Source organism: Melanotaenia boesemani, chromosome 18 (genome assembly GCF_017639745.1).
Source record: "Melanotaenia boesemani isolate fMelBoe1 chromosome 18, fMelBoe1.pri, whole genome shotgun sequence".
In the NCBI taxonomy this organism is placed as follows: Eukaryota; Metazoa; Chordata; class Actinopteri; order Atheriniformes; family Melanotaeniidae; genus Melanotaenia; species Melanotaenia boesemani.
The window spans coordinates 8,089,695-8,104,327 of NC_055699.1; the positions used below are offsets into that span (position 1 = coordinate 8,089,695).

Genomic DNA, 14,633 nt, shown 5'->3' on the forward strand with positions numbered 1-14,633 from the left:
AGTCCTGGGTTCAGAGATAAAACAAAGTGGGGCAAAACAAATAGTATTCACTTCTTTAACTCAGAAATATAAATGCTTCTCTTGCAGTGCCTCAAGCTAGAGCAGTTCTTATCATGAGTCACTTTCATTCTTAATAATGAAGTAGACATGCCTGACTGCACAGCATGCAGCTTTATTTTGGACAGCATTAGTGTAGCAGCATGTAGTGGCATTGTATTTCATGTTTTAATGTGCTGCTCAAGGCCAGTATGTCTGATGGCGGTTAAGATATTAGAATAAAAGTAATGTGTTTGATACTGTAATTACCAGATTTTGTTCATACACAATTCCATACCCCTGGCTGTGGATGAATGGATGGAAGGATGAATTCAATGGTTCTCCAACTTTTCGCCTTCTTTGAATTGTGGGGAAAAAAAAATCTGTATTGTCTTTCTCAGATTAACAAAAATAAATATTTTGTCTGATAGAATACAATAATATCATATAATATAAAACAGCACCATAACATAACATAACATAACATAACATAACATAACATAACATAACATAGAATGTATTTTATTGTTTCTTGAGGAAATTGTTGCTAAATTAGTATTATTTTTACACAAGTGCTGCCACATTTGCCATTACAAAAGATCAATAAATAGACAATAAAAACATATAAATCAACCTGATGGATAGGGATACAGGTCAGTGAAAGCAACGTGCATTTTACAATATCAATATTTAGGAAGAGAAAAAAAATGCTGTATAAGTTTCAAGATAAATTATTTGTTTATTCAGTTATCAATCATTTTAGACATGTTTATAGTTAATGTTACATTTCAGAAAAAAAGTGATCATGTCAAAGCAAAATTAGTTCTGTAAAACTCATCATTCAAGTGTTGCAGATAAGTAGGTTATTGAATTAAGGAGCAGACTCGCATGTGTTCAGTTAACATCAGTAATCCTCAACATCTCTTATTATCAAGTAGAAAAAAGAAAAAAAAAATAGGGATTGTCTCTTGGGTTAAACACATTTTAAAGTCTTGTTTAAAAGTTAGTTTTATTTAAGTAAGTGAATAATCTTCCCACTCAGAGGATGTACAGTGCAAGGCAAAAATATATCTGAAAATTCCCAGGTTAGGTTGCACTTTGTACAGCTGTGGACAACAGTGTCACACATCACGGACATCTTCACACTACATTTAACACTTCACTATACACACATCTTCTGACATCAGCAGCGTCCCTCTGAGAGGGACAGAGGCCCACATGGAGTTTGTCTCTGTGTCTTTTTTATTCCCTCATAGCTGCAAAGGATAGTAATTCATATATAACTCATCCATTTAAATGACATTAAATGTTTTTTAATTATTATTTTAAGAATATTTAATGTTTATATATATTACCGTTGTTAGTAAAATACTTGACTGCTGACTAAAAGAGTACAAGTATTTATATTGTGCAATAGAGGATCGTAACAGGTTGTAAGTAAGAAGAAATGGGAGCAAGAGACAATCTGAAGAGCAAGGGATTCATTGAAAACTGCATTTAAGCTCAGACTGTTCATCAGCTGTTCACGTTTAAGACTATAGTCCCAGAAACAAACCAAAAGGACTATGTAATAAGTAGCGCCACCATTCTTGTTGATGACTCCAAAAATTTGTTTAGGCATGCTCCATGTTAGTGTTTCCAGCAGGGTGTGAACGTTACTCCATGTGGTGAAGGCATCATGAAGGGTTTGCACTGTCTGAAACTGACATCCCTTCTTGTAAACTTCCCTTGTCATCCATCCCCAAACATCCTCAATCCTGGGATTTAAATCAGGGAAAATAATATATATATATCCATCCATCCATCCATCCATTCTCTTCCGCTTATCCGGAGTCGGGTCGCGGGGGCAGCTGCCTAAGCAGGGAAACCCAGACTTCCCTCTCCCCGGCCACATTCACCAGCTCATCCGAAGGGATCCCGAGGCGTTCCCAGGCCAGCCGAGAGATGTAGTCTGTCCAGCGTGTCCTGGGTCTGCCCCGGGGCCTCCTTCCGGTGGGACGTGCCCGGAACACCTCACCAGGGAGGCGTCCAGGAGGCATCCTAACCAGATGCCCGAGCCACCTCATCTGGCTCCTCTCGATGTGGAGGAGAAGCGGCTCTACTCTGAGCCCCTCCCGGATCACCGAGCTTCTCACCCTATCTCTAAGGGAGAGCCCGGCCACCCTGCGGAGGAAACTCATTTCGGCCGCTTGTATTCGAGATCTCGTTCTTTCGGTCATTACCCACAGCTCATGACCATAGGTGAGGGTAGGAACGTAGATCGACCGGTAAATCGAGAGCTTTGCCTTTCGGCTCAGCTCTCTCTTCACCACGACAGACCGATGCAGAGCCCGCATCACTGCGGACGCCGCACCGATCCGCCTGTCGATCTCTCGCTCCATCCTTCCCTCACTCGTGAACAAGACCCCGAGATATGTAAACTCCTCCACTTGGGGCAGGACCCCATCGCAGACCCGGAGAGAGCACTCCACCCTTTTCCGGCTGAGGACCATGGTCTCGGATTTGGAGGTGCTGATTCTCATCCCAGCCGCTTCACACTCGGCTGCGAATCGCTCCAGTGCGAGCTGAAGATCACGTCCCGATGAAGCCAACAGAACCACGTCATCTGCAAAGAGCAGAGACCCAATCCTGAGGCCACCGAACCGGATCCCCTCGACACCTCGGCTGCGCCTAGAAATTCTATCCATAAAAGTTATGAACAGAATCGGTGACAAAGGACAGCCTTGGCGGAGTCCAACCCGCACTGGAAACGATTCTGATTTATTGCCGGCAATGCGGACCAAGCTCTGACACCGGTCGTACAGGGACCGGACAGCTCTTACAAGCGAGTCCGGCACTCCATACTCCCGGAGTACCCCCCACAGGAGTCCCCGGGGAACACGGTCAAATGCCTTCTCCAAATCCACAAAACACATGTAGATTGGTTGGGCAAACTCCCATGCCCCCTCGAGGACCCCAAAGAGGGTGTAGAGCTGGTCCACTGTTCCACGACCGGGACGAAAACCACACTGCTCCTCCTCAATTCGAGGTTCGACTATCCGACGGACCCTCCTCTGCAGCACCCCTGAATAGACCTTACCGGGGAGGCTGAGGAGTGTGATCCCCCTGTAGTTGGAGCACACCCTCCGGTCCCCCTTTTTGAAGAGGGGTACCACCACCCCAGTCTGCCAGTCCAGGGGGACTGCCCCCGATGTCCACGCGATGCCGCAGAGGCGTGTCAACCAAGACAGCCCTACGGAATCCAGAGCCTTAAGGAACTCTGGGCGGACCTCATCCACCCCCGGGGCCTTGCCACCAAGGAGATTTTTAACCACCTCAGCGACCTCAGCCCCAGAGATAGGCGAGCCAGCACCAGCTACCCCAGACTCTGCTTCCTCATCAGAAGACGTGTTGGTGGGATTGAGGAGGTCTTCGAAGTATTCCCTCCACCGCCTCACAACGTCTCGAGTCGAGGTCAGCAGCCCCCCATCCCCACTGTACACAGTGTTGACGGAGCACTGCTTTCCCCTCCTGAGCCGCCGGATGGTGGACCAGAATCTCCTCGAAGCCGTCCGGAAGTCATTCTCCATGGCCTCTCCAAACTCCTCCCACGCCCGAGCTTTTGCCTTAGCGACCGCCGAAGCCGCGCTCCGCTTAGCCCGCCGATACCCATCAGCTGCCTCTGGAGTCCCACAGGCCAAAAAGGCCCGATAGGACTCCTTCTTCAGCTTGACGGCATCCCTTACTGTCGGTGTCCACCAACGAGTTCGGGGGTTACCGCCACGACAGGCACCGACGACCTATATATATATATATATATATATATATATATATATATATATATATATATATATAGAGAGAGAGAGAGAGAGAGAGAGAGAGAGAGAAATAAAAATAAAAATCAGGGGAACGTGCAGCATAGTCCAAAAGTGACATTACTCTCCTGGAAGAAGTCCTTGGTCAGGCGGGTGTTGTGCACTGCAGCTTAGTCCGGTTGAAAGGTCCGGTTGAAAGACCCAGCCATTACCACACAGACGAGGGCCCTCAGTCAAGAGGAATGCTCCTGCAACATCTCCATATAGCCGGCAGCAGTCTGAAACCTTTGCACAACCTGAAACGACATTGTTCTATTAAAGGAAAAGCACCCCAGGCCATGATGGAGCCTCCTTCACGGGTCCATGTAGACAACATCTCCAGTGAGATCTCCTTGTCATGCCAATAACGTTGAAAGCCATCAGGACCATCCAGCTTAAATTTTTCTCATCAGAGAATAAAACTTTATTCCAAATTTCATTGCCCCATTTTTAGTAGTCTCTTCCAAAGTACAAACAGGCAAGTTTGTGCTGTGGGAGAAGAGGTGGGCTTTGAAGACATTTGTTGTTCTTAAAGTCCTTCTCTCGCACATTATTATTGGGCTGCAGTCAGCATCGGTAATGGCATTAATTTGGGTTGAGGATCTTCACGGGTTGCGTTTTCATGGATAGCCCCTTGGATGCTCAGCACAGGTAAAATTTTCTTGCGTGTACCACTTGACAATTTTGTCCCATAACCCCCAGGACCTTTTAAGAAGTTTAAAATGTGATGGTGCATTGTGATAGGCATTGCTTGTGAAGCTCAACACTCCTGCCACATTCAAAGGTAGAAATAATTTTTGCCTTTGACATTATGAGGTCATGACAGTGTGAATAGAAATGAAAAAAGCCAGATTTTTGCACAGATTTGGTCTTTATAAGGCTAGTCTTAAACTTTTGATCACCTGATGAAAAGCCTGTAAATGCTGTTCCTTACTTGCTACTTTTGTTCCTTGCTCCACTTTGAAGCTCTACTTGCAATCTGATTCCAATCCACCTGCACAAAATGCAAATACTTGCATATATATATGAAAATAATGTGTTTTTCTCTGGGGGAATCTAGGTGAACACATTTTATTTATGTTGATCTAAGTATTTGGATTAGAAAAAAAAAAAAAAAAAAAAAAAAACTATGCACAATGATTTCCTTTTTAGAAAACACTTCCCCAAAAGAAACCACTTCATCCTTAAGAGGTTGCCAAGCTCTTGCCAAATAAGCACTTACTGTACTTATAAATAACTGGAAACCACAGCCAAACATAATAAAAGAAACCCTCTCCATCAATAACAGTCAAGTTTTTTTTAATTTTTTTTTTTTTTATTATTATTATTATCATTTTCTTTCAATTCACACACACTGTCGCTTGGCCCACAAGATTTATGTTTATAAATCTATGGCAGAGTGAAAGGTAATACCCACACAAATGCTTGATGACCATGCTTTACTAAAGCTGATACAGCATGGGAGAAAAGTTGCTAGTTACTGCAAGCACACTTTAAACAATTTACAGGTTCAGTTAACATCTAATCATCCAGTGAGATCAGATAAAGATCAGCAAACTAACTGATCTTGAATGTCTTTTGTGCTCTTCTTTTCCTCAGGTTATTCAGACCATCAGTGCAGTGGATAAGGATGAACCTCCAAGTGGTCATCGCTTTTATTTCGCCCTGGCTGCGCCTGTTGCTGGCAACCACAACTTCACTCTGCGAGATAACAAAGGTGCAACAACATTTTGTGTTGTTCTTTGTAATGTTTGTCAGGCTACTTTATAGGACCGTTTTATGTGGTTATTTGTGATTAAAGGGCCTCTTGAGCCATATTTGCAAATCTGGAAAAGTGATAAAAACATCAAAAAAGCTCTTGGAATATTAAATAGTGTTCATTGGAAGTCTTAAATTCAATTTTTTTGTTTTTGTTTTGTCTGTGAATCAGTTGCTGTTATAGAATAAGGCACTTTGGTTTCTTCCTACATTTACTCACTTGAGTTTGAATGACTTTATACACACACACACACACAAACACACACACACACACTCCCTCATACCACCTCTAATAGCTTCACCTTCATTTTGAAACAAGCATAAAAACAGGAGTAATCATCCTGCAGTGCTCTAGCACCATTTCCAACGTCTTTATTTTATCCAGATCAGCTGTTGAAAGGTTGCTGCTTGTGCAGTTATCAGGACGTCTATGCTGGAAGCCATCCATCACAGTTTCTCTTTAGAGGAGTAGGAGGAGGGCTCTCTGAATCAGCTGTTTGCTCGCACAGCAGGTCTTATTTGAGATGTGACGTATTATAGTTGTAACAGTGACCTTATTCTTGTCCAGAAAACCATTTTGCAGAACTTTAAATCTAAATTGTCCAAACAAAAGATGCATTCTGTGTCCATTTCTGCAAACGAAGAGTACCACAGACTTGGGAATTCTCTACATCTGGAGTTGGAGAGGTTATTACCTCAGCCAAGGCTGTAGTCATGTATTTGGCGGTGTTGGTTTGTCTGTCTTTCTGTCTGTTAGCAAAATAACTCAAAGAGCTGTAGAGAGATTTTAATGGAATTTTCAGCAAATCTCAGAAATGGAATAAGGAGCTAGTGATTAGATTTTGGGCGTGATCTGGGTCACTGCGTGGATCCAGAGATTTTTTTAAAAGAATCTTTACTATTAGGAGATAGGGATCATTTTGCCATTAGATCTAACTAAAAAATAATGCCCACAATCATTGGCAAAAAAAGAGTGTTTCTAGTTAGTTAAGAAATAAATCTTATTTCTTAACATCTAGTCTGACTGGCTGTGTCCCTGCTGTTCCTTTTGTAAGAGCTTTGTTAGCAACTGCTTTAGAGTAGCAGCTTTCCCAACACAAGGGGAACTATCAGTTATGAAACTGTTGTAAAAAAAAAAAAACACACACAGAAGAATAGAAAATCAGTGAAACTGAAAGCTGTTGAGACTTTATTGGACAGACGCAAAAGAAAATGATTTTAACTTGTTCACCAGTCAAATGTTACGTCCACCCTACAGTAGAACCAGAATAAAAAACCCTTGGAAGTATGTGCTCTTTCAAGAAACCCCACAGTTTCCATAACCCTTAACAATCTTTTTCTCTAAAATAGGAATTCACTGACAACTTTAAGGTTATGGTATACATCTTTGTCAAAGCTCAGTTTCAGGTCAGTCCTTTTGCATGCTGCTGCAAAATCAAATGCTCCCCTGGGAAAATTGGAAGTGGCTTTCAGAGTCTGTGAAAGGTGTTGGTCTAAGTTAGGTCTGGACTCTTTGCTACTTTCTAACTTTGAATTAAGCCTGGCAGCAATGCAATTGATATTTTGGCTGTTGCTCACTTTAGCTCTCTATACCTGGCCACAATCCACTCAGCAATCTAACTTAAAAGAAGTGTGAAGTATCTGGGGCCTCCTGGCATGCCAAGCTCTGCCAAATGAAACCATGATTCTCTTATCGCAATACCCGCCACACCCACCCCTACCTTTTTTTCTTTTTTTTTTTTTAATTCTTTATCCAAACTGAAAGCTACTGGAGCACATCTGAAACATGCCATCATGAGCTTCCCCCCTCCTACACATAAAATAGTGAGAAACTTATTTTTTTTTAATTTGCATAAGACTTTAAAGACTCATGAGAGTTGTCCTTGACTCAATCATCACAAACTTGTACAAATCGCCACCGTTTTGAACAAAACTCACGTCGAGGTGATGGCCTCTCAGAGGTGACAACCTGTGTTGGCTGTTTCGCCTGCATGCGTGGGAGCTCAGCTGATGCTGCCATGTTGCATCTCTCAAGGAGCAGAGCAGCAGCCAGGTTGTGCCAGAGTAATCTACGTGAGTGCAGACATGTGTTACACGTTGAACTGGATGTTTGAAGCAACCTCTCTGTAGATGAAGAGTAGCTTGGCTTGGAAACAGTTTCTTATAGCTTTATTAGTGTTTACCTTGTGCTCATAATGTATGCAGCTAAATATACATGATTGAAAAGTTCTGTAAGCTCTGAGGAACTGAGATTCAGTCCAACAAGATCTGGTTTTATTGCCTCTGTGTGTCATTTTTTCTACCTTTTCACTTGAATGAGCGTGGACTCTGAGCTGTGGAACAGGTGGGGAAAACAAATAAATTGCCTTAACGTTATTAAATGTTAATTTCTTGTAGTTTAAATCAGATATATCATCCTCAGTGTATTGGTCAGTTAGCCAACTGTTAAATTTTTGTTCAGGAGATAAGAGGGAAAATTAAAGTTACTCCTTCTTTATGACATTCTTTTAAATGAAGACTTTAAAACAAAAATATTTCTGGAGCAAGTTTGTTAGACTTAACATTGATTTTATAATATTATGTACATTTTCTGACAACAAACGTTTGTTAGGTGACAGCTCTTCAAGCTTTGTTTGTTTTAATTGTCAATCAAATATATCAGATGGGTCTAATTTTCCTCCTGTCAAATTCAATCAGGTCTTATATTGCTTTGGTTTAATTTAGATAAAATAAGACAAAGTACACTCATTTTAGGTAAGTTTTCCACACTGATTTACACTGTCTCTATATATCTGTTGTCTGTATATGCAGAATTGTTTTTCTATAATTACACAGCATTTCGGATGCAATGTGGAGTTTGTTGTCTTACTTAATGTCATGTTAATACATAAAGGGACTAGGGAATCAAACCACTGGTCTTCAGATTGGAAAATAATCACTTCAAACTGGATTTTTGCAAAGGATTGCATCTAGGGTCAGCAGAGGAGCCCTCAGGAGCGAGAGAGAAAAGTTGCTGGATGGGTGTGTCTGCTCCACCTGTTTTTATCAGGATCCTGTATTGATTGAATGAATGGATGGCTGGGTAGATGGATGGATGGATGGATGGATGGATGGATGGATGGATGGATGGATGGATGGATGGACGGATGGATGTGTGGGTGGATGGATGGATGGATGTGTGGGTGGATGGATGGATGGATGGATGGATGGATGGATGGATGGATATTCTGGTTTGCTGAAATTAATTTTGATGTGACAACTAATTGGCCCAAGCCGTGCCGTCGCTATTCCAGCCGGTGTTTATAGATGACAGATAAAACTATATGGGGTGCAACTGTCAAAGAATTAGAAATAAAGGGAGGGGACTGCATTTGAGTTTTTTCAAGATTTTCTGTCTCATTTATAAACCATCACCTGGTACAGATGATTACCTGTACCAGGTGATGGTTACAAAGGGAGACATTTTTTCTTTTTTTTTCTTTTTTTTTACATGATAAAAAGATTTTGAATTATAAAGATGACTCAGCTCCATTCCCCTCTAAACACCCTGGTTGTTCTCCACCTTGGACCTCAGCCAAATTTTAAAAATTGTTTTTTCTTCCCTTTTGTGGACACATCAGCAATACATTTCTCAAACTGGTGATCAGAGCCTTCTCAGAAAATACATAGAAAATACATGCCAGAAGAAGTTTGTCCCAGCTTTAAGAAATTAGGAAGTTGTTAGAAACAATGAGTCTTATGAGCTGAGATAAGGTTATGGGTTTGTCCTTAAAATGGGCAGTTAAAGTATGTGGTGAAAGTTAAGTCTAACTTTGTCTTACAACTCTATTTAGCAGAAGTTGCCCCTCGTATTTTTAGGTATTAAGGAGTGGTGGTCATCATCTACTACTTGACGTTTAAAGCAAAGGGAGGGGGGGGGTTGACGGCGACATTATCGACAAGAATGAAAATGAAAAACAAAAGTTTGGGGCCAACTGTTGGAGCCAGTGAGTGACTGGGATTAGGGCCTCAGGGATTGTACATCATTTCCAACCTTAAATGGAAAAAAATCTTTCCTTCTTCAACATCAGTCTTTCACATAGTCAGACCCCTAAAGCAATGCCTTTTATACTTTAACTTGAACATAATCCCTTTATCTTTATTGCCGCTGGTAACTGGGTTGTGTTAGTGTTTGTATGGTAAATGCTGTTCATTGCTTCTAAAAAATATACACTTGTAACATGTCTGTGCAATCAGATGGATGTCAGCTAAATGGTAAACAAAACCAATTTTGGCAAAACAGAAGATAATTAACACCACAAGCACTTAAATAGACATATGTTGGTAACAAGAAAATCCATCCAACTCTTTTGGGATGAAATAAAACAGAGTTTTGTTTTGTTTTTTTCCATCTCATGCCACTCAGCATTAACTATCTCTGTGTTTTTTTCGTCCATCAGAGTGCTTTTCAAATTTTACTGTCACATTTACAAGAGAGCACATCCATATATCAGCTTTTACCTTCTTTTCTTCAACTTTTGGAAGCAATCTGAATATCCCTCAGACAAACAAAGGAATTGTCATCTGAGGCTAAATCTACATTTCAATTGCGATGGCTCAGTTTGAGATTGCATTCCATCCATTGATGCAGCTGTCAGGAAATGTCTTTTTTTAGCTGCTGTAATGGCAAATTGTTCTCCTCTTGCTGCTTTTCATGCACAGATTTCATGTGAGATTTACCATCAATTCAAAGCTGTTTTTAGCCAACAGGTGGCCAAGACCTGAGAGAGATACCACAATGTGTCATACAATGAACTGTGTTAATGACACCATCTGTTGCCATTTGTGTTTTTAATACTGGAAAATCATTTCAAATGCAACACCAAGACAAAACACTCATTACAGAAAAGAAGTTAAGCCCTCTGTTAGTCATTTATTTGCAGCTCATTGTACATTTGAAACCTTAAATACAATATGACACTTCTGATTTTACTTTGTTTTGCAGACAACACAGCATCCATATTGACAAAGCGAGGCGGGTTTAGGAGACGTGAGCAGCCTGTGTATCGACTGCCTGTCTTAATTGTGGACAGTGGAAGTCCTGCCCTCAGCAGCACAAACACACTGTCAGTGCGAGTGTGTGACTGTGACTCTGACGGCGTGGCCTTGTCTTGTGGAGCAGTGGCCTACACAGCGACTGGCCTGAGCACCGGCGCCCTCCTGGCTATTCTGGGCTGCATCATCACACTTCTGGGTAAGACCTAAATGACCTCGGTGTGAGCGAGTCCATGTTACAACTTTTTGTCTTCTTGTTGCTGTAGAGATCAGTGTTAAGGTCAGAGATTAGTGGTTCATTATTAAAGAGGTTACAGTTGTTGCTTTTTCACACATCTGCTTGTAGTTTTAATCTCCATTTTGCATTTATGTCTTTTTTGTTTTACTGCAGAAGCAAAATACAATATAAAAATATTAAATTATGAGGTCAAATTTGGAATTTAAACTGTGACAATACCTACAGTGGGATGCAAGTGTTTTCTCAGCTTGGTGTCCTTGAGTTGGTCCATTGTCATTTTTTTCAGATGCAGGGCTCATTTTTCTCTCTCACCTTTTAGGAAATTGAAAAACAAAAAGATACATAAGGCTTAGTTATTACTACATTGTCAACTAAAAAATGTCACTTTTGTGGAGCATATTAAGGAGCAACTTCTAATAAAGTAACTGCAGTTTATTCCCAGTACCATAATAAATTACCTGGATGACGGCTGCAAATGTAGGTGACTAGGTCAGGGATATCACCCTCGTCCTGGAGCTAACCACTAATCAGCAGACCAATAACCTGCAAGCTAAAAAGATTTTTCTCATGGAAAATAGCAAACAGCTGAAGTAGCTACTTTGGGAATAGAAAGATCCTCTGCTGTCTCTCCAACATGGTTATGTGGAAAAGTAGTGAAACACGACTCAGTACAGTAGGCAGTAAATTGCAAGGTAGCTATTTACTTTCTTATTGTTTGTTATTGTTCTTATTTAATGAAAAGTGGAAATAAGTGTTAATATGTCAGACCCCTTCCTGTGGTACTGTACATTAAGCATAAAGTATGATCCATACGCCCTTGTGCTTAAAAGTATGAGATTTAAATGTGATTCTTAAGCCTTCAAAGAAAGATTTTTCTCATTGCAGCCCTAAAAAAAAGAAAAAGTGCTCTGCCTCCTGATTGTCTTAAGTTATCTATGAGATTTATAGTAGTACAATAATCAGTTCTCTCAGAAGGTCTTCTTGGCTCTTCAGCTTTACACTTGACCTCTTCTGTTCATTTCATCCCTCTGTTATGTTTGTCCAACGCTCTCCTCCTTTTGGGGCATGCTTTATGTGCTCAGCCATTGCTTACGGGGCACCATGACTGTGTAGAAAAAAGAGAATTTATAAAGCTTTACAATTTGCACCACCTACCTTTGGAAGAGAAGCCTGTGAACACTGTGAACAATCCATAGCTCCAGCAAGCTATTTGATGTTTAAGATTGGAGCAAGATATATCATGAAGCTATCCAAACTTTAACATGGTGCTCTTGTTCCTTTTTTCATGCCAAAATTGTACAAAAAAGTACCCCATTCTTTCTTCTTCACCTTAAAGTTTTTATCCCATAGTAAAACGTATAAAATGCACCTCATTACTTCAGGATTATGCTAGTTAATACCCCAGTTTGGTGATTAATTCCATGATGAAAGCATTGAGTAAATTTGTGAAACATGTGTAGCAAGACCATAATCTCTGCATCTTACTGGAGCAGACGAATAATAAGGTATAACATTCAAATATATTCTAACCATGGCAAGGTTTTGTTCTCTACTGGAGTTTTTATGCATTGCACATAAAATGCTTCATTCTCTTGCACATCATTAAAGACCAACCAGTTAAAATTAATTTGAAGGAACTGTCAATTCAGTAAATAAGCAGCAGTACATAAGCAGAAAATAACAAAGAAAAGGTAAAACATTGTCAAGAATGGGTAGTTAAACAGCCAGCAGCATCAGCAGCTAATAGCTACTGATGCTGCACAAACAGTGAACAAAGTTGAGGCAGATGCTGTCATTGTAGATATTAGCATGAACAGTAAATAGTGGGCTTGGTGCAAAAAAGCAGTGAAATTCTGGATCTCAAGGAGAACATCTTTTAGGAAGAGTTTAACAATCCCTAAGCTGTAAACTACTGTTTGAAAAGTGCTATTTGCTGCCAAGCTGCGAGGCCCTCACTGCATGACAAGTGACACAAAATAAAGCAAAGTGAGAAAGAAACAGAAGAAAGCAGCACACATTGTCAGAGCCTCGAAAAACTCTCCTTATCAGATTTATTTTTTTGTTAAAAGGCTGCATATTCTGATTTGTTTTGTTAGTTATTAACCTGCAGATTATTCTCCTGTTTGATCAATTACTTGTTTAGAATGTAAAAGCTCATAAACTGGCGAAAATAAATCCTACAGCACTACTTCAACACCTTAAAAGCTGCAGCATCTGGGAGCAGAAAAAGGCTTAATCAGAGATTGTGATTAGGAAAATGCATATGAATGAAATAAGAGTGATGCTACAGCTTAATGTGATACTGCAGGTGAAGCAGTTGTCTACCAGCTGGAAAGTCTCTGGGTCAATTCCAGGCTTCTCCTGACTGCATGCCGAAGTGTCTTTGGGCAAGACACTGAACCCAACATTGCCTCCCGATGTGTCTATCGGGGTGTAAATGTGTGTAATAGATGAAAAAGCACTTAGGATATAACAGCAGAAGTGCTGTATGAGTGTATGGGTGAATGTGACATGCAGTGTAAAAGCACTTTGACTGGTCAACATATGACTAGAAAAGCGCTTTAAAAGTACAGTCCATCCATTTACCAATATTGTGAGATGAGAAAAAAGAAAAAAAAAGTTCAGTAACTCTCCAGTAACTACACTCCTTTCAGCAAAAAAAAGAAAAATACAAAACCACCCTCCTCTCTGACCTCGCTGCACTCCCATTATAATTCAGACCTTTAGCAAATCTTAAGAGTGGGCAGTCCCTTTGCTGTCTCTACATGTCTGTAGTAGTCTGCTGAACTTACAGCTTACAGGCTCAGCTCCATTTGTCTTTTGAGTCACAGTGGGAATATATTTAGGCTAACAACCCCTGCAGTTCAGATTGAAGTTCAGATTTAAGTGGCGGTAATGCAGATTTACAGTCCTGCACTACGAACCTCAGTGTTTACAGCCCATGCTGACTTATCTCCAGGCAGCTGAGGAGAATCCTCGCTAAAGTATAGTTACATCTTGAGGTCTTGCACAGGTTAAACCTGGGGGAGAGATATTCCCTCATATTTCCTGTCTGATAAATACGCATGACCTCGGACAGCCAGCTCTGAATAGCAGCACGAATGTTTACAAGGAAAGCACAACTAAAATCCTGCCAACAAGATCAATTAGAGTTGGTTTTCTGGGTTTTGAAGGAATTTTGAAGGAGCTTTACTTTGCCTGAGTCCTCAGTTGAACATGTCATGGGGAAAAATCTGTTCTAAACCTAGAGCTGATCAAATCTTTATAGTTGCCTTGACTTTAAGATCAGTATTTACAGGTCCAGATTTAGAGAAATCTAAGAGAATAAGACCATTTGTCCAAAAGAGAAACTGGTTATGATGACATTGCTGTATATTCAGCAATTTTTTTCTGAAATTTATATCCATGTATCCAATAAATCAAGCAGAAAAATTAATACAGAAATTCCAATGTTTGGATTTTTAAAATCTACATTTGATCCCCACCAAAAGAAGGAAAAAGAATACAGTTCTTTTTTTTTTGTTTTCTTTACTTTGTGTTTTAATCATTAAATCGTTTGCTAGAGGAAATGTCATAATGGTTTTCATGACAATACATGATGTTTTCTTCTAGCTGTATAATCATTCAAAGGTGTCATGGCGATAAGTGTTGTATTGCATGCCAAGGATGGTGAGCTTGTATTTTTGTGTAACACCATATGTTAAGATGTTAATAAAGACACTTGTAAATGAAAA

General features: G+C 40.5%; 1 protein-coding gene across 1 annotated transcript in view; it reads left to right on the top strand.

Annotated features, from left to right (window-relative positions):
* The window catches only part of cdh7a (cadherin 7a), a 143,369-nt gene that overhangs the window by 121,106 nt on the left and 7,630 nt on the right, over positions 1-14,633 (top strand). The window contains exons 10-11 of the mRNA XM_041969076.1: positions 5,469-5,586; positions 10,612-10,860. Coding sequence (XP_041825010.1) covers positions 5,469-5,586; positions 10,612-10,860 — 367 coding nt within the window. The remainder of the gene's footprint in view (positions 1-5,468; positions 5,587-10,611; positions 10,861-14,633) is intronic.